Source organism: Ranitomeya imitator, chromosome 7 (genome assembly GCF_032444005.1).
Source record: "Ranitomeya imitator isolate aRanImi1 chromosome 7, aRanImi1.pri, whole genome shotgun sequence".
In the NCBI taxonomy this organism is placed as follows: Eukaryota; Metazoa; Chordata; class Amphibia; order Anura; family Dendrobatidae; genus Ranitomeya; species Ranitomeya imitator.
The window spans coordinates 201,840,269-201,860,341 of record NC_091288.1 but is presented as its reverse complement, the minus strand read 5'-3'; the positions used below and the strand labels follow the sequence as shown (position 1 = coordinate 201,860,341).

The following is a 20,073-nucleotide window of genomic DNA, read 5'->3' as shown; positions in this document are numbered from 1 at the left end:
AGGGTAATAAGCGGGTGAGTGAGGAGCCGCCTCCTGTGCAGATGGAGCGGAGGAGAAGCACTGACAGGGATTAACCCCTCACCCACCAGACTGTCAGTGCAATTTATGGCTGATAGTAGACACAAATTCAACAAGTGCAAACTACAAATCAACAGAATATTTCTGCACTTCCTTCTGCTCCAAGACAAATATCTGTTTTCACCCCTTATCTATTCGGTCCAAAGCGAACGTTTTCTATTGGGTGAGAAACTAATTTGAGCAAGGAGCAATAATAAGCTCCGCCCTCGGCAGCTCATTGGCGGTTCCTCAAGACTCTTCCCCATTGGCCAGCTTCAGAGTCATCCAATGACAGGAGAGGAGGGCGGAGCAGCAGACTATATAAGGCCACACAGCACAGTCTCTTCTCCACACGATTTTCGGTCTTTATTTGTTATCTGACGTTATCGCTATCATGTCTGGACGCGGCAAACAAGGAGGAAAGGTCCGAGCTAAGGCCAAGACCCGCTCATCCCGGGCAGGACTGCAGTTCCCAGTCGGCCGTGTGCACAGGCTTCTCCGCAAGGGCAACTACGCTGAGAGAGTCGGCGCCGGCGCTCCGGTCTATCTGGCCGCTGTGCTGGAGTATCTGACCGCTGAGATCCTGGAATTGGCCGGCAATGCTGCCCGGGACAACAAGAAGACCCGCATCATCCCCCGTCACCTGCAGCTGGCGGTGCGCAATGACGAGGAGCTGAACAGGCTGCTGGGTGGTGTGACTATTGCCCAGGGGGGCGTCCTGCCCAACATCCAGGCCGTGCTGCTGCCCAAGAAGACCGAGAGCAGCAAGGCGAGCAAGAGCAAGTGAGCGCTGCCGCCAATCTCTACAAAACCAAAGGCTCTTCTAAGAGCCACCCACACCGTCACCACAAGAGCCGGCGCCGCCTATCTCGGGGTCCTCACATGAGGCTGATGGTACATACACCTTTGCCGCCATTGTTGGTGCACATATCCACAGAATAATAGGAGATGAATGGGTCAATCCCACATGAAGTCTCAGACCCCTCAGGTGGGAGTGTCGTCTGCCAAGCTCGCAGGAAATGTCCCCTCATTAGTGTCTGATACTCCGCGCTGAGGTCTACATGTAGTTAGCAGGTCCCGCAGTAAGGGGACCGGGCGGGTGATTCTCCTCCACATCAGTGACGGCGCCTTCTCTCGGAGGACGATCCCGTGTGCGGCGGCTCTGGAGGACAGGACTCCGCGCTGTTCCGGGTGTGACCGGATTGTGATCTCCGCTATCGGCAGTGACCGGTAATAATCCTCCAGAGATTATGAGCGGGAAACTCAAATCCCCCAAAGGATCATGTGATAAGACAATGAGCGGGCAGCCTTGGGAAAGCTCAGCCTTGAAAATAGGACGTTAAATGGAGGAGAGACATCTACGTACATCAGGTACACAGACGTGTCTCCTCCATTTAACTTCTTATTTTCCGTGTTCCAGCTGATCTCTCATCAGAGTATCCAAAGATGCGGCACCTTCACCCCAGGCCCCGGTAGCGCTGTGTTCCCTATACACCGCAAACAATGTATACACTGTAAATATATATATACGGGGCAGAACCAACACCTGTGTTCCCCCGTACACTGCACTAACTGGATATATATCTACGTGACAGGACCTCGAATCACTCCGCCGCGGCTGCTGGACCTCGAAGCACATCTACCCGGCTGTCGGACATCGAAATACTCTTCGTTGGCTGTCGGATCTTGAAACGCACCTCCACAGCTGTTGGATCTCGAAATGCGCTGCCCTGCTGCCAGACCTCCAAACGCACCTGCTCGGCTGTCGGACTTCTAAACAAACCGTGACTTTGGTAAAGGTGTTTACTGTTTGGCTAAGGATTCCTATATGTGTATATGTCACAAATATTGGAGATGGGGCCGTCCCTAACGTGCCCTTACACTATAGGGCTGCCATCTAGCAGAAGCTCAGGTTCCATCTCCGACGCTCTGGTTACATGTGAAAGAGTCGGGCTTTTTCCGGCCTTATTGACTTGTCTGTGTGACTGTGACCGGCCAGTGGCATTAAAGGCTTGTGAAATCCTTCTCGCTGTGTAGCCCAAACTGCAATGGGGACACTGATCCCTCCGAACAGCATGGAAGAGACTGGCTGGAGCACACGATAAAAGAAACGCAAATGGCAGGCGGGGACGTTGTTGGGGCCGGCAGGAGCGCCCACCAGAATGGGCCACTGGGGTCATAAAGAAAATTGATTTGGATAACATGGAATGTTCCTTGCCGAAAAACAGCGATTATCTTCGCTAGACTCCCCTGTCACTGCTGCAGGACGTCAAAACCACTTTATGGGGGGATGCACGATGCATATTGCTACTGGTGTGGATGTTGAAGGGACTTTTCTTAATCAGATTTCACTGCCAAAAATGGCTTTGTGCTGTAATTGGCAGTGGATCCGACCTGGTATTTCATACAGTGCCCTACTGGGACCCAGGAGCCATCATACAGCTACTCAGTAACTGACCTGCAGCATTTAATGGGTTCACTGCCCTAACGCCTAAGAAGTAAGTCCTGGTTGTAAGAGAGTAAATGCCTCTGGCACTATAGAGGGCAATGTAGTAGGGATCATTTTTCTGTTACACTGGTTTTTTAACCCTTTTGCTGCCAGTACAGTTTTCACATTAAGACAAACAATGAAAAAGAAGCAAAAAAACCCCTAATAATTTGTACTTTACAATTAAAGGCCCAGTCATGTGATTTTGCATTACTAAAGCATAACATGATATATAAAAAACTGCATAAAAATGTGTCTCTCTGGTTTGTGATTTGTACATGAGGTAATGGCAAAAATGAACATTTAATCACCAGATGTTGATCTGATGAAATATCTCTTCTAATTTCTCTTGCTTCTTTCACCCTTCCAAATCTCCATTAATGGAAGACTTTCACCATAACATGAACAATTGTTAATCATTACATTACACTGAGGATGGGTCGCTCTGGGGGTATCACATTGTATAGGGTGTAACTGTGGGTGCATCATATTTCCTGTGTGTGTGTTGGGGGGGGGGGGGGGGGGGTAACTTAGGGCATCATACTGTTTTCGGAGTAACTGGGGATATCATACCCTTAAACAGTAACTGTGGGGGCATCCTACTGTGTGGTTATCTTGCTGTGTAGGGGGCATCATACTATGTGGAGGATAACTTTGGGGGCAGCATACTGTGTGCGGGATAAGTGGGGGCATCATACATTGTGGATGGTATGAACCACGATGATCTGGAACGGTGATGAAAATATGTGGGATATCTTTAGTCACAAGGGAAAGAAATTGCATAAAATACAAGCTGGGAAGATAATTGCAGAATATGACCAATGAGCGGGAAACTCAAACGTCCCAACAGTTCTGTGGTCAGCCAATCAGCAGAGGAAGGGAGGGGCAAATGTAGATTCTGGAAGACCCGTCCCGGAAGTGCGTCATCTCTGCAGTTCTCTCTCTGGTCCATTCTTCCTCCATATAAAGGAGCAGTCCGTGCTGTCCAGGAATCAGTTTTTGCTCACTGACTGCAGAAGATGTCTGGTCGCGGCAAAGGAGGAAAAGGTCTCGGGAAGGGCGGCGCCAAGCGGCACAGGAAGGTGCTCCGTGATAACATCCAGGGCATCACCAAGCCTGCCATCCGCCGTCTAGCTCGCAGAGGAGGCGTCAAGCGCATCTCTGGCCTCATCTATGAGGAGACTCGCGGTGTCCTGAAAGTCTTCCTGGAGAACGTGATCCGTGACGCCGTCACCTACACCGAGCACGCCAAGAGGAAGACCGTCACCGCCATGGACGTGGTGTACGCGCTCAAGCGCCAGGGCCGCACTCTCTACGGCTTCGGAGGTTAATTGTGTTCTCTTCTGTCTTCACAACCCAAAGGCTCTTTTCAGAGCCACCCACATCTCAGTGAGAGGCTGCACCTTCCTATTCCTGCGCTCTGGTTCCTGGTGGTTATAAAGTTAATATATCGTTTAGAACCTTTACTGAGCCACTAATGCTGTGGGTTCCCGGTCGAAGGAATGAAGCCGCATTATCCAGATTCTGGGATGTGCCCGCAGTGTGTGATCTGGGACTAGGGTCTTTTCCAATATTTTGACCTAGAAAGACTAACCTGGTTTTCCCAAGCAGATCCCTCTACAGCTCTAATAACGGAGCAACTCCCGGCGTTTTCTAAATCTGTTAAGATGTTGTCCTAAGATCCTGCTTTTATTGGGCGCTGATTAGTATCGGGCGCAGCGTCTCTGCAGGGCACAATATCCCCCGTGCGGCTGCCTGTAGTATCGGTCACAGCCTGGGACGTGTCTTCTATACTCTCCCCTCTTATTTTCCTCCCCGTCTTTCCATACTAGAGCCGGCACCGCAAACTTCGGGTGATGCGGTTTCTTCTTATTGATCTCAAACCTCACAGATTTATGGGGGATATATCCGCACACTGCCTCCCGGAGGCCCCTCTATGCACACAGTACAAACCCCGGAGTGATGCGGTTACTACAGTCCTGCCGTGAGATGAATGTGTTGATTCTGCTACTTGATGTTATACTGAACAGGGGGCAGCGAATATTCACAGGGAATGTGGCTGTCTGAGGCAGCTGGATAGACGGACGCCCTGTGTACCGGGTACGGAGACTCCTATGTGATGACCACGTCCTGGACACTAATGTTTCGGATGGAAGGCGCCTCTGAAGACTATTATAACCTCCCCAGAATATTAATGGCAACCGATAAGCAAACCGATCCCCGTGTTTGGGGGCAGACAGCTGGGAGGACAGGACCCGGTATTATCGGCGATCGCCGCTCCAGCAGAGGGGCCGGTAATAATCCGACGGACAAAGAACAGATATTGAGCGGGAAATTCAAAACCATCAACGGATCTGTAATCAGCCAATGAGCGAGAGACATCCGCAGGCGCCGACCAATCCCAGATACAGGAATATCCGCCTCCATTTAACTCCTTAGTCGCCGTGTGTGTGCTGACCCCCACTACACACTCGCTTTACAGAACCGGCGACTTCCCCCACCCGAGACCCGGTAGCGTCACATCAGGCTTTCTCTCTCTCTTTCTTTCTCGCTCTCTCTCACGGAGAGCTGATCAATCCTTCATGTCAGCACCTCTCCAGAATGAGGCTGATGTACTAGATTTTCTCGGCACCACCATCCGCATGTGGGGTGCTGCTGTAATCCCGTTCATTATCCTCATTTTTCCTCTGCACATTCCCACATCCAGCCAAGTGATCGCGGGGTCCAGTATACTCATCAGCATTGCCAATACTTCGATATGTAGCAAAGGAGGTGTGGTGTAAAACTTTGGGGGGCTTTTGAGGGCAACCCAAACGTTGTGCCCCACCAAAAAATGCCCCGGTTGACCCAAAACATTCTGAAAAAAATTACCACACACTCTTAAAGTGTTCCTCTACACACCCTGAGAATTTGTGGTCGACAGACCCAAATCGGGCTGAGCAGTGACCTTGCGCACCATAGACTTCAATGGGCAGGGTCACTTTGGGGAGTCTCTGCTCAGCCCTGTTTGTGGCTATCAACCACACATTTTCAGGGTGTGTAGCGTACCCATAGCTCTAGTGGACCAGTGCTGCAAAAATGTGGGGGGCATTTTGAGATCACCCCAAAAATATGCCCCCCTTCCCGACCCCCAAACTTCTGAACAAATTACCCGACACTCTTGAATTGTTCCTCTACACACCCTGAAAATGTGGGGTCGGTAGGCACAAACCAGGCTGGGCAGTGACCCTGCGCGCGATAAGCTTCAATGGGCAGGGCAGCTTTGGGGGGTAACTGCTCAGCCCAGATTGGGGCTATCGACGTCAAATTTTCATAGTGTGTAGAGGAACAATTCATTAGTTGGGCTATTTTTTTTTTCAGAATTTTTAGGTTAATGGGAGGGGGGCATTTTTTTTTTTTTTTTTTTTTTTGGGGGGGGGGGGGGCATTAGTTTTGGGGTGCCCTCAAAGTGCCACCCTCAATTTTTTACACTATTGGTTCGCTAGGGGTACTCTACACACCCTGAAAATTTGGGGTTGATAGCCCAAAACCGGGTTGAGCTGTGACCCCCCAAATTGACCTTGCCCACAAGTAATGCCCCTCAAAAAAATGCCCCCCCCCGGGCCGTTAACCCCCCCCCCCCCCCCCCCCCCGAATTCTGAAATAAGTACCCCACACTCTTGAATTGTTCCTCTACACTTTGGGAGGTCACCGCTCATGTACAGCACCATGGAATCAATGGTGCTATATAAAAAAATAATAATAGTATACTGTATACACTGCTCTATATACACCGCACTATACTGCACACTGCTCTATATACTGAACGCTTTGCTCTATATAATGCACACAATGATCTATATACTGTACACACTGCTGTACATACTCTACACTCTCCTCTACATACTGTACACACTGCTGTATATACTGTGTACAGTGCTCTATATACTGTACACACTGCTCTATGTACTGTACCCTCTCCTGTATATACTGTACACACAGCTCTTTATACTGTGCACTCTGCTCTATATACTGTACTCTGCTGTATATACTGTATACTCTGCTCTATATACTGCACACACCGCACTACTGTACACTGCTCTATATACTGTACACTCTGGTCTATTTACTGTACATTGCTGTAAATACTGTACACTGCTGTATATACTGTACACTGCTCTATATACTGTGTACTCTGCTGCATATACTGCACACACTGCTCTGTATACTGTACACTCTGGTCTATATACTGTGTACTCTGCTGTATATACTGTACACTCTGGTCTACATACAGTGTACTCTGCTGTATATACTGCACACACCGCTCTATATACTGTACACACCGCACTATACTATACACTGCTCTATATACTGTACACTGCTGTATATACTATACACTGCTCTATATACTGTACACTCTGCTGTATATACTGTACCCTCTCCTCTATTATCAGTGGCACTTATTACACTGCTGATCTGGGCTGTGCAGATGTGATGCTGTGCACTATATATACTATATACAGCTGTGTTCTCTGTGTAGACGCTGGATTTTGTGTCTCCGCTCTTCTCCCAATATTCCCCTTTTGCATAATAGTGGGGGTCATATACATCCGTTAATATTTCAGTTTTCTCCCCTGAGATGTTCATGTGTTTGGTTGGGGAGTCGCACTGTGCAGCTGTCGCCTCATCAGAGCTCTTTCCCACCACTAAGACAAGATATCAGGCAGGTGATTGCACTCAGCCACCGATGTGGATCATCTACTGGTGTGGAACACGTGTCCCCCCAATCCTCTGCACATACGGGGTACAGTGATATCACAGGTCAGGGAGGGGGCAGTCAGCGGAGGCCGTCGCCTGTGTTACCCTTCTGGGTTCTCAGCAGCTCCAGCTCGTCCCCACATCGTACAATCAGCTCCCTGTACGATAGACATTGGAGTAAAGATCCCTGTGATGGTGACAAGAGCCGGGAATAGGAGGAACGAGCTCCCGCAGCAGATTTATCTCCCCGGATACACAGTGAGGTGCAGATCGGGAGGACGGCGGCGATAATCCCGGGATTTGTTCTCCGCTCTTTCCCGGCATCTCTGCTAGTGACGGCTACAAATGGCCGGTGGAGATGTTGGAGAAGGAGAGGCGATGGAGGAAGCGCGCTCTGCTGTCCGGTGTTAGCCGGTAAAGGGCTTTTATCCCGGGCAGGGAAGCACAAGGAGAGAGCGGTGCTTCACCCGGACTCAGCTGGGAGGAGGCGGGGTTTATGTCCAGTGTCAGCCAATAGAAGCTCAGAACGGTGCAGCTCAGCAGCCAATCAGTGCGCAGTAAGCCTGTACATATAACAGGCGCCTCCAGCTCCGGCCTCAGTGTTTTCCTTCCTACCAGGAAATATTTTCATCTTGTTTTTCCGCAGCACATGATGGCAGAGACCGCGCCAGCCGCCGCTCCCCCTCCCGCAGAACCGGCCGCCAAATCCAAGAAGCAGCCGAAGAAATCTGCTGCCAAGAAGAGCAATAAACCCTCCGGCCCCAGCGTCTCCGAGCTGATCGTGAAAGCCGTGTCCGCCTCCAAGGAGCGCAGCGGGGTGTCTCTGGCCGCCCTGAAGAAGGCTCTGTCTGCCGGAGGATACGATGTAGAGAAGAACAACAGCCGCCTGAAGCTGGCCGTCAAGTCTCTGGTCACCAAGGGCGCCCTCCTCCAGGTGAAAGGCAGCGGCGCCTCCGGGTCCTTCAAGCTGAACAAGAAGCAGGAGACGAAGGACAAAGTGGCCAAGAAGAAGCCAGCAGCTGCGGCCAAACCTAAGAAACCCGCTGCTGCCAAGAAAGCCGCCAAATCTCCGAAGAAGCCCAAGAAGGCTCCGACCGCGGCCAAGAAGAGCCCGAAAAAGGCCAAGAAGCCCGCAGCTGCCAAGAAAGCGGCCAAGAGCCCCAAAAAGCCGAAAGCCGCTCCCAAGCCCAAGAAGGTGACGAAGAGTCCGGCTAAGAAGGCGGCCAAACCCGCCAAGAGTCCGGCTAAGAAGGCTGCGAAAGCCAAGAAGCCCGCGGCTAAGAAATAAGCTGCAGCCCCTGTTCTGATACCACAAAGGCTCTTATAAGAGCCACCACCTCCTCCCCGCAGAGCTGTATGATCAGTGCCAACACCTCCTCCCAGCAGAGCTGTATGATCAGTGCCATCACCCACTCCCCGCAGAGCTGTATGATCAGTGCCACCACCTCCTCGCAGAGCTGTATGATCAGTGCCACCACCTCCTCCCCGCAGAGCTGTATGATCAGTGCCACTACCTCCTCCTCGCAGAGCTGTATGATCAGTGCCACCACCTCCTCCCCGCAGAGCTGTATGATCAGTGCCACCACCTCCTCCCCGCAGAGCTGTATGATCAGAGCAACCACCTTCTCCCCACAGAGCTGTATGATCAGTGCCACCACCTCCTCCCCGCAGAGCTGTATGATCAGTGCCATCACCTCCTCCTCGCAGAGCTGTATGATCAGAGCAACCACCTTCTCCCCACAGAGCTGTATGATCAGTGCCACTACCTCCTCCCCGCAGAGCTGTATTATCAGTGCCACTACCTCCTCCCCGCAGAGCTGTATGATCAGAGCAACCACCTTCTCCCCACAGAGCTGTATGATCAGAGCCACCACCTCCTCCCCAGCAGAGCTGTATGATCAGAGCCATCACATTCTCCCCGCAGAGCTGTATGATCAGAGCCACTACCTCCTCCCCGCAGAGCTGTATGATCAGTGCCACTACCTCCTCCCCGCAGAGCTGTATGATCAGAGCAACCACCTCCTCCCCAGCAGAGCTGTATGATCAGTGCCACCACCTCTCCCCACAGAGCTGTATGATCAGAGCCACCTCCTCCCCAGCAGAGCTGTTTGATCAGTGCCACCACCTTCTCCCAGCAGAGCTGTATGATCAGTGCCATCACCCACTCCCCGCAGAGCTGTATGATCAGTGCCACCACCTCCTCCTCGCAGAGCTGTATGATCAGTGCCACCACCTCCTCCCCGCAGAGCTGTATGATCAGTGCCACTACCTCCTCCTCGCAGAGCTGTATGATCAGTGCCACCACCTCCTCCCCGCAGAGCTGTATGATCAGTGCCACCACCTCCTCCCCGCAGAGCTGTATGATCAGAGCAACCACCTTCTCCCCACAGAGCTGTATGATCAGTGCCACCACCTCCTCCCCGCAGAGCTGTATGATCAGAGCAACCACCTTCTCCCCACAGAGCTGTATGATCAGAGCCACCACCTCCTCCCCAGCAGAGCTGTATGATCAGAGCCATCACATTCTCCCCGCAGAGCTGTATGATCAGAGCCACTACCTCCTCCCCGCAGAGCTGTATGATCAGTGCCACTACCTCCTCCCCGCAGAGCTGTATGATCAGAGCAACCACCTCCTCCCCAGCAGAGCTGTATGATCAGTGCCACCACCTCTCCCCACAGAGCTGTATGATCAGAGCCACCTCCTCCCCAGCAGAGCTGTTTGATCAGTGCCACCACCTTCTCCCCACAGAGCTGTATGATCAGAGCCACCACCTCCTCCCCGCAGAGCTGTATGATCAGAGCCACCACCTCCTCCCCACAGAGCTGTATGATCAGTGCCACCGCCTCCTCCCCGCAGAGCTGTATGATTAGTTCTCGGACTTCTAATGTTTGTAATATAACTGATGCTGGGCGCAGTCTCAGGATGGGGGGTTTGTGTGATCTGTCGATATTGCGGGAGCTGCACTGTACAGCGCTATACACGGGGACATTTGAACGCAAATACATCAGCTGCTCCAGCAAGCGGCAAATGAGTGATCTGAGGACAGACGCATCACGGAAGAGGCGGGGACTTCAGGGGCGGGATTAGTGGGCGGGAATAATAACAATGACTGGTCAAACAAATCAACCCTTATTGGCCACTGTATTTCATGAAAGAGCCAGTGGAGCGCAGGGGGCGTGTTTCCCAGAGACCAATGAGGACGCGCCCCGGAGCATAAATACCCTGCTCCCGCCGCTCCTCTTATCACATCTGTGCCCGACACGTCTATACGGAGCCATGGCAAGAACAAAGCAGACCGCTCGTAAATCCACCGGAGGGAAAGCTCCCCGCAAGCAGCTGGCCACAAAGGCCGCCAGGAAGAGCGCTCCCGCCACTGGTGGAGTGAAGAAGCCGCATCGTTACCGGCCGGGAACAGTTGCTCTCCGTGAGATCCGCCGCTATCAGAAATCCACCGAGCTGCTGATCCGTAAGCTTCCCTTCCAGCGCCTGGTGAGGGAGATCGCCCAGGACTTCAAGACCGATCTGCGTTTCCAGAGTTCGGCCGTCATGGCCCTGCAGGAGGCCAGCGAGGCTTATCTGGTGGGGTTGTTCGAGGACACCAACCTGTGCGCCATCCACGCCAAGAGGGTCACCATCATGCCCAAAGACATCCAGCTGGCCCGCCGGATCCGTGGGGAGAGAGCTTAGATCTGCCCCGGCTGCGACCACAACACAAAGGCTCTTTTCAGAGCCACCAAAGTCTCTCCCAAATGAGCCGATTCCTGAGCAGTCCCTTTTCTGCGCGTATTCTCCGTGTACGAAGCGCAGGCACGGTCGATCAGTTAATGGACGGAGGCTGCTGCTTCCGATATTGCAGGTGATCAGCGATATTGGTTATCGCTCTGCACATTCTCTATTCTCGCCCAGTCCAAAAGTGTCCGACATCTATAACAAAACCGACGTGTTATAAGGACCGCGTAAAGTGTGTACAGTGCACAACCGGGTTTGCGGTGGTGGATGTGCGGTTCCTATACAGTGCAGACGTAAATGGGGTGGATCTGCAGGAACGCGGTCACTATTGAGTTAATGGAGTAAAAGTAATCGGTGATTGGTCGGTTCCTGAGAACGGTTCTTTATGCTGATGTTTTGTGGTCATTTACCGATCCGCTGGTGGATTTGAAATTCCCGCTCATTTGCTGCTCGCGCTCCTGAGGATCATAACCGATCACAATCTGCTGTCGCACGCGCTGGGTCCTAGTGCCGCCTCCTCAGTCTTGCGGCTTTAGGTTGTTCTCTTTTGTTCGGATCGGAGATCTCTGCGCTTAGTTTCTGTTAATAACCTCATTTGTCCCTCAGATCGGTGATGACGCCTTTATGTGATCTATTCTGCCTGACACTGGTCTGAGCAGATCCCTCCCCCGTGTGCTGCGATGGTCGCATTTGTGGTGGGTGGGTCGTTAAGCAATTCTCGTATATTTGACTTTTCCCATCTTCTCCAGGGCTGGAGCCGCAGGGTGACTGGTTACATGCAGCTCCCTGCTCTGAGGGACCGGTAATGGCCGCCAGTCCGGCACCACGTGTAATGATGAGTGACTGCCGGGGATCACGAGTTTTCTGTAGATTATTGTCCCTAGAATATATTTTTTATTCTACTAGCTAACATTTGGCAGAAGCTGGAAACTAGCAACATAAATAACAATGAAAAAAAATCGAAATAACCAACAGATCTAGCAGCGGCGCCGAGATGAGAAGAATAGAGAAGCGGGGAAATAAGAGCACAATAAGCGGGAAATTCAAAATTAGCAACTGTTCTGTGCTCAACCAATCAGAGACTAAAGGGAGGGGCTAACTGCAAATTCAGTACCAGAAATCTCGCCCCGGAAACGCGTCATCTGTACAGTTCTCGCTCCGGTCCGCTCACTCTCTATATAAAGGAAGGACTCTGCGCTGATCAGTCATCGTGTTTGGCTGACTACGTGGAAGATGTCTGGTCGCGGCAAAGGAGGAAAAGGTCTCGGGAAGGGCGGCGCCAAGCGGCACAGGAAGGTGCTCCGTGATAACATCCAGGGCATCACCAAGCCTGCCATCCGCCGTCTAGCTCGCAGAGGAGGCGTCAAGCGCATCTCTGGCCTCATCTATGAGGAGACTCGCGGTGTCCTGAAAGTCTTCCTGGAGAACGTGATCCGTGACGCCGTCACCTACACCGAGCACGCCAAGAGGAAGACCGTCACCGCCATGGACGTGGTGTACGCGCTCAAGCGCCAGGGCCGCACTCTCTACGGCTTCGGAGGTTAATTGTGTTCTCTTCTGTCCTCACAACCCAAAGGCTCTTTTCAGAGCCACCCACATCTCAGTGAGAGGCTGCACCTTCCTATTCCTGCGCTCTTGTTCCTGGTGGTTTTAAAGTTAATATATCGTTTAGAACCTTTACTGAGCCACTAATGCTGTGGGTTCCCGGTCGAAGGAATGAAGCCGCATTATCCAGATTCTGGGATGTGCCCGCAGTGTGTGATCTGGGACCAGAGTCTTTTCCAATATTTTGACCTAGAAAGACAAACCTGGTTTTCCCAAGCCCGCCGGATCCGTGGGGAGAGAGCTTAGATCTGCCCCGGCACCGACCACAACACAAAGGCTCTTTTCAGAGCCACCAAATCCTCCCTCAAGACGAGCTCATTCCTCACATATAATTATGCCCGGAGGGATCACTTGTGCTCGGTAACATCTGGTCTCTGGGTCACTCGCGGCTCAGTCTGCAGTGTGTGGGGGAGTAAATACATATATGCGGAAATGTAATAATCTCATCCCCCCTTCCCTGTGCGCCCTGATCAGGACCAATACTAGAATAATCCGCAAAGATATTGATGTGTGATGGGACTGGATGCGGCAAGAATGCTCATATGTGACCATACAGGGCGCCCATCTACTCTGCGATATTTCCTGTTATTCTTCTCACTGCAGGAGTTTACAGTTCTATAGTAGGTTTCCCTAGATAACATTAATCAGCATTTTAGACTCCCCACCCCAATTTTAAGATTGTTTCTAATCTGCATGACCTCGTTTCTGTATATTCCCTGCACTGAATATTGCTGGTCTGATGGAGTCACTATAGTCGCAAAGTTCTGCACCTTCTATTATAGAAAGCGGATACTTCTCCCTTGATCCTGGAAATATATAAACTCCTGTATGGGACACAAGTGACCATTGATCGCTCCACACAAACACTTTTCGGACATCTGATCGTCCTGAAACTACAGAAAGACAAAAAACGGAAAATTCATCAGCCACTCAGCGGGAACTCCACGTTCCTAAACGGTTAACGTTAGCCCCTCCCCTTCCTCTGCAGATTGGCTGCACACAGGGCGGGTAGGAATTTTGAATTTCCCGCTTGTTGTAGTTTCCGCAGCTTCTTGTGATGTGATATAAAGTCCACCAACAGCAATCTCCTGTAATCACCTTCCAAATCACCGTGGAGTCATTTAATAAATAAATGTTTTCTTTGGAGAAACAAAGTGAGAATCATAAACTTCAATTAATACGAGACCACAAAGTATCGGACGATCCATGGAGCAAGAGCTGGAATAAAAAGCCACTGAACTCAGAGCGATTTGTAGTTTTTTTTGTTTTTTAAAGTATAATCAATACACACAAACAGTTTTATATCAGACATAAATAAAAGAGGGACGGTAAATATAAATTTTAATAGGGTAAGAAAAAGGATCAAATATGATAAAAGTGTAGGAAAAGACAACAGTCCAAGCAGGTCAGAGTTACAGGAGAAATGTAATATGGTAACTAAAATTGAATAGCCTAAATAAGGGAAAAGAAAAACATGTTAGTAAAATACAAGATATGAGGTTACTCAGGAGCATTTAGCGTCTTTTTTTGCCTCCAAAAGCAGATAAGTGTTTAACAATTAATTTCCTAGCGGCTTACAGATAGGAGATGGTTGTACACAGCTGTTCTTAATTGTCAGCTTCTTCAGACTACTGCTGCTTCTCTGCAAGTCAGTGCACACCTCAGTCTGCCTCATTGTTGCATTGTTACTATTAGTCCTGACATATGTCTCCTGCTGGATATCACTATTCCAATGATTCAGCTATTACAATGAAGAGATGATCCTCTAAAATCTGTGCAGCCCATCATTCTACAGCTCCAGCAACTGAGGAATGACAGGTTTTGGAATTCTTTCTCTGTGTTCTTTCTCCATTGCTTATGGTTTTATCCATCTAAGCTGTTGTCATTATCTTCTACGGGAAGATAATAAATGTTCTGTGAATGTAAATCTTCATATGAAGAAACAGGTTATATCTAAGTTTTATGATCTCTGTCATTTGCAATACAAGTGTTATTAAAATAAAGTAAACCGTCAATTCGTATAACAAGAAAATCACAGTGGGGGCAAGTTATTCTCATTGTTATAATGCTGCTCCCCATTGAGGACAGTACTCGGCGGCCTCGCTGCCTGCGGCTCATTAATGTCACCTGAATGCGTCTGGTAAGTGATAATGAGCTTCCCCCAATAATTAGATGCAGCGCTACAGATCATCCCCTTACACCCCATGGCAGGTGATGTCCCCGTCTCCTGAGCCCGGAACTTCCTGCCCCCCTCTGTGTACCGGAGCTCGCAGCGAGGAGAGTCCCGGCTGCTGCGTGTTCTGCCTGTCCTTTCTCCGCTGTCAGGGTGTCACTGGCACATTCCTTGTTAGGGGGGATTCCTCCTTCAGCTGCAGGCTGCTCTGAGTGCGGGTGACACCGGTCACTAGTCCCCAGCCCGCTCTGCTGTTCTGCAGCGTGAGGAGAGGGAACTCCCGGTACCGGTCTCTGGCTATGAGTGTCCTCTGCTGGGCATAGATGGGTCCTCAGGGAGCGTCTGCTGCTCTCGGGAATCATTACTGGACATTGCATACAAGGACCATTATCTCCATATAACTAGAACAGACAATGAAGGGGAGAAGGTGGTGGCACTGATCATACAGCTCTGTGGGGAGAAGGTGGTGGCACTGATCATATAGCTCTGCTGGGGAGGAAGTGGTTGCTCTGATCATACAGCTCTGCGGGGAGGAGGTAGTGGCACTGATCATACAGCTCTGCGGGGAGGAGGAGGTGGTGGCACTGATCATACAGCTCTGCAGGGAGGAGGAGGTGGTGGCACTGATCATACAGCTCTGCAGGGAGGAGGAGGTGGTGGCACTGATCATACAGCTCTGCGGGGAGGAGGCGGTGGCACTGATCATACAGTTCCGTGGGGAGGAGGTGGTGGCACTGATCATACAGCTCTGCGAGGAGGTGGTGGCACTGATCATACAGCTCTGCGGGGAGTGGGTGATGGCACTGATCATACAGCTCTGTGGGGAGAAGGTGGTTGCTCTGATCATACAGCTCTGCGGGGAGGAGGTGGTGGCACTGATCATACAGCTCTGCGAGGAGGAGGTGGTGGCACTGATCATACAGCTCTGCGGGGAGGAGGCGGTGGCACTGATCATACAGTTCCGTGGGGAGGAGGTGGTGGCACTGATCATACAGCTCTGCGAGGAGGTGGTGGCACTGATCATACAGCTCTGCGGGGAGTGGGTGATGGCACTGATCATACAGCTCTGTGGGGAGAAGGTGGTTGCTCTGATCATACAGCTCTGCGGGGATGAGGTGGTGGCACTGATCATACAGCTCTGCGAGGAGGAGGTGGTGGCACTGATCATACAGCTCTGTTGGGAGAAGGTGGTGGCACTGATCATACAGCTCTGCGGGGAGGAGGTGGTGGCTCATTGAATGAGATTAAATGGCTGCGGAAGTGCAGAGCTCCTATCTGACTAACATTAAGTCTCCCGAGTCCTGACATATACTGGTGTTTGCCCCCATCTTATTGTGCTGCCCCCTGTTTGCATTATGGAGCTGGAACCGCTGATGCTGTTCATTGTTACGGTACTATTTGGTAAATGATACAAGGGTGTATGGGGTATGTACATACACATATATACATGCACATACTGACACCTCTGCACAATCGATAACCCGCTGAGCTGCTTTTATAAGACATGAAATCTATAACTCCCCGCAGCCTCCGCCAATATTGGTTACATGAGCGGATTACACAGAATAGAATCTGATCACTTCGGCATAAGGGCTGGCAGGTAGTGAAGCTCCGCTCTCCCCTTGTGCTTCCCTGCCCGGGATAAAAACCCTTTACCGGCTAACACCGGACAGCAGAGCGCGATTCCTCCGTCGCTTCTCCTTCTCCATCATCTCCACCGACCGTTTGTAGCCGTCACTAGTGGAAACGCCTAGAAATTGCGGAGAGGAAATCCCGGGATCATCGCCGCCGTCCTCCCGATCTGCACATCACTGTGTGTCCGGGTAGATAAATCTGCTGCGGGAGCTCGTTCCTCCTATTCCCGGCTCTTGTCACCATCACAGGGATCTTTACTCCAGTGTCTATCGCACAGGAAGCTGATTGTACGATGTGGGGACCAGCTGGAGCTGCTGAGAACCCAGAAGGGTAACACAGGCGACGGCCTCCGCTGACTGCCACCTCCCTGACCTGTGATATCACTCTACCCCGTATGTGCAGAGTATTGGGGGGACACGTGTTCCACATCAGTAGATGATCCATATCGGGGGCTGATTGCAATCACCTGCCTGATATCGTGTCTTACCCAGTGTGAAGCTGTGACCGCTGCGGCCTGTAATGGAGGGAAGAGCTCTGATGATGAGGCGACAGCTGCACAGCGCGACTCCCCAACCAAACACATGAACATCTCGGGAGAAAACTGAAATATTCATGCATGTATGTGACCCCCACTGTTGTGCAAAAGGGGAATATTGGGAGAAAAGCGGAGACACAAAATCCAGCGTCTACACAGAGAACACAGCTGTATATAGTATATATAGTGCACAACATCACATCTGCACAGCCCAGATCAGCAGTGTAATAAGTGTCACAGATAATAGAGGAGAGTCTACAGTATATACAACAGTGTGTACAGTATATAAAGCAGAGTACAGTATATACAGCAGTGTCCAGTTTATAGACCAGAGTGTACAGTATATAGAGCAGTGTATAGCATAGTGCCGTGTGTACAGTATATAGAGCAGAGTATACAGTATATACAGCAGTGTATACAGACTGTGCAACAGATTGTACAGTATATACAGCAATATATACAGTATATATACAGTATATATACAGCAATATATACAGTATATATACAGTATATACAGTATATAGAGCAGTGTGTACAGTATTTAGAGCAGTGTACAGTATATAGAGCAGTGTGAACAGTATATACAGCAGTGTACAGTATTATAGACCAGAGCGTACAGTATATAGAGCAGTGTGTACAGTATATACAGCAGAGTACACAGTATATAGACCAGAGTGTACAGTAGCAGTGTGTACAGTATATACAGGAGAGGGTACAGTATGTAAATCAGTGTACAGTATATAGAGCAGTATACAATATATAGAGCAGTGTGTACAGTATATAGAGCAGTGTACAATATCTAGAGCAGTGTGTACAGTATATAGAGCAAGGTATTCAGAAAAAAAATAGCCCACACTCATGAATTATTCCTCTACACACTATGAAAATTTGAAGTCGATAGCCCCAATCTGTGCTGAGCAGTTACCCCCCAAAGCTGCCCTGCCCATGGAAGCCTATCGCGCGCAGGGTCACTGCTCAGCCTAGTTTGTGCCCATCGACCCCAAATGTTCAGGGTGTGTAGAGGAACAATTCAAGAGTGTCGGGTAATTTGTTCAGAAGTTTGGGGGTGGGGAGGGGCATATGTTTTGGGTCATCTCAAAATGCCCCCTAAATTTTTACAGCACTGGTCCACTAGAGCTACACACCCTGAACATTTGGGGTTGATGATAGCCACAAACTGGGCTGAGCAGAGACTCCCCAAAGTGACCCTGCCCATTGAAGTCTGTGGTGCGCAAGGTCACTGCTAAGCCCGGTTTGGGTCTGTCGACCACAAATTCTCAGGGTGTGTAGAGGAACACTATAAGAGTGTGTGGTAATTTTTTTCAGAATGTTTTGGGTCAACCGGGACATTTTTTGGTGGGGCACAACGTTTGGGTTGCCCTCAAAATGCCCCCCAAATTTTTACACCACTCCTTCTTTGCTACATATCGAAGTATTGGCAATGCTGATGAGTATACTGGACCCCGCGATCACTTGGCTGGATGTGGGAATGTGCAGAGGAAAAATGAGGATAATGAACGGGATTACAGCAGCACCCCACATGCGGATGGTGGTGCCGAGAAAATCTAGTACATCCCCAGACTCCCCAGCAGATAAGCCTCGCTGGCCTCCTGCAGGGCCATGACGGCCGAGCTCTGGAAGTGGCACAGTCATTTGTCAGTAAGTTGCAGTATATGGGGGCACTCTGCACTATACAGATGAATAGCAGCACTATATTGGAGTATACTGCAGCACATGAAGGGTAAACAGAGCTACATTAACACATAGAGCACTATATGAGGGTGCACTGCGGTATATGGCGCTTCACAGCACTATTTAGATGTATTCAGCATTATACGTGTTTTACAGCGCTATATGGAGGGTGCTGAAAAGCGAAATATCAGTTGGAGAACCACCAATCAGCTGCAGTGGGCGGAGCGTCTGACGTTCCCGTTGGTCACATGACTTCATCACCCAATAGCACGGCGGTCTGACAGCAGCGCTCATCTGCATGGCCGGGCTATAAATTCCTCCGCTCTTGGAGGAGCAGGATCATTATTCTGCTCACTTGTGCTGAGACCGGTGTTATCATGCCTGAACCTGCCAAGTCTGCGCCTGCGCCCAAGAAGGGCTCCAAGAAAGCCGTGACCAAGACTCAGAAGAAGGACGGCAAGAAGCGGAGGAAGAGCAGGAAGGAGAGCTACGCCATCTACGTGTACAAGGTGCTGAAGCAGGTCCACCCCGACACCGGCATCTCCTCCAAGGCCATGGGCATCATGAACTCCTTCGTCAACGACATCTTCGAGCGCATCGCAGGGGAAGCCTCCCGCCTGGCTCACTACAACAAGCGCTCCACCATCACCTCCCGGGAGATCCAGACCGCCGTGCGCCTGCTGCTGCCCGGAGAGCTGGCCAAGCACGCCGTGTCCGAGGGCACCAAGGCCGTCACCAAGTACACCAGCGCCAAGTGATCGGCTCCGTGCTCCGCTCCTCACCCCAAAGGCTCTTCTAAGAGCCACCCACACCCTCCCTATAAGAGCCACCTACACCCTCACTATAAGAGCCACCCACACTGCTCCGGTGTCCTCTCCCGTCTCCCCGAGGTGTCTGCTCGCACCGCCCGGGGCTCTGCGTCTGATGACGAGGGAGATAGTGAGAAAACCTCAGGAATAATCTGGGCATTGCTCAGTGAGTTGATGTGTATTCAGGGACTTATTTAACCCCTTGCTGCACAGATCTCGGCATTCTGGGGTCTCGTTCATTACTCTCCTTTCTCCGTTAACAGGAGCCATTTGTGGTGGTCGGTGGAGTTGATCTAGAGCCTAATTGAATTCTTTTTACAGTGTAAATGACGTCATTACATTTAGAAGCGGCGGGAAATTCAAACCCCCCTAACCGTCCTGTGTTCAGCCAATCAGCAGAGGGAGGAGCTAATGTTTCCAATGGTAAAAAGTTTAAAGTTCCCGCTTTTTTCCGTCCTTTGTCTTCATATGACACGTGCTCCCAGGACCGATATCGGGAAATCTGCTTGTGTTGAGCGATCATTGCTCTCTTACATCCCACACAGGAGTCTGCAGATTTCCAGGTTAGCGGTGCAGTATTCGCTCCTGTTTCCACTCATAGATATAGAGACT

General features: G+C 50.6%; 4 protein-coding genes across 4 annotated transcripts; all 4 read left to right on the top strand.

The window, feature by feature from the left end:
• The first annotated feature begins 451 nt into the window (after positions 1 to 451).
• Positions 452 to 844, top strand: LOC138646159 (histone H2A type 1). The gene has a single exon (XM_069735623.1). It carries the CDS (start codon positions 452 to 454, stop codon positions 842 to 844), a length of 393 nt encoding a protein of 130 aa, XP_069591724.1.
• A 7,090-nt stretch (positions 845 to 7,934) lies between these two features.
• Positions 7,935 to 8,589, top strand: LOC138646006 (histone H1C-like). Its single transcript, XM_069735482.1, has one exon. It carries the CDS (start codon positions 7,935 to 7,937, stop codon positions 8,568 to 8,570), a length of 636 nt encoding a protein of 211 aa, XP_069591583.1. The 3' UTR covers positions 8,571 to 8,589.
• A 1,942-nt stretch (positions 8,590 to 10,531) lies between these two features.
• LOC138646005 (histone H3) lies at positions 10,532 to 11,019 on the top strand. Its single transcript, XM_069735481.1, has one exon. It carries the CDS (start codon positions 10,560 to 10,562, stop codon positions 10,968 to 10,970), a length of 411 nt encoding a protein of 136 aa, XP_069591582.1. The 5' UTR covers positions 10,532 to 10,559; the 3' UTR covers positions 10,971 to 11,019.
• Positions 11,020 to 19,000: 7,981 nt separating this feature from the next.
• On the top strand, positions 19,001 to 19,410 carry LOC138646004 (histone H2B 1.1). The gene has a single exon (XM_069735480.1). The coding sequence runs from the start codon at positions 19,030 to 19,032 to the stop codon at positions 19,408 to 19,410; it is 381 nt and encodes a 126-aa protein (XP_069591581.1). The 5' UTR covers positions 19,001 to 19,029.
• Positions 19,411 to 20,073: the final 663 nt, after the last annotated feature.

Bases quoted from the DNA above. Each gene is read 5' to 3' on its own strand.
- LOC138646159 (XM_069735623.1), top strand. From the start codon at position 452: ATGTCTGGACGCGGCAAACAAGGAGGAAAGGTCCGAGCTAAGGCCAAG.
- LOC138646006 (XM_069735482.1), top strand. From the start codon at position 7,935: ATGGCAGAGACCGCGCCAGCCGCCGCTCCCCCTCCCGCAGAACCGGCC.
- LOC138646005 (XM_069735481.1), top strand. From the start codon at position 10,560: ATGGCAAGAACAAAGCAGACCGCTCGTAAATCCACCGGAGGGAAAGCT.
- LOC138646004 (XM_069735480.1), top strand. From the start codon at position 19,030: ATGCCTGAACCTGCCAAGTCTGCGCCTGCGCCCAAGAAGGGCTCCAAG.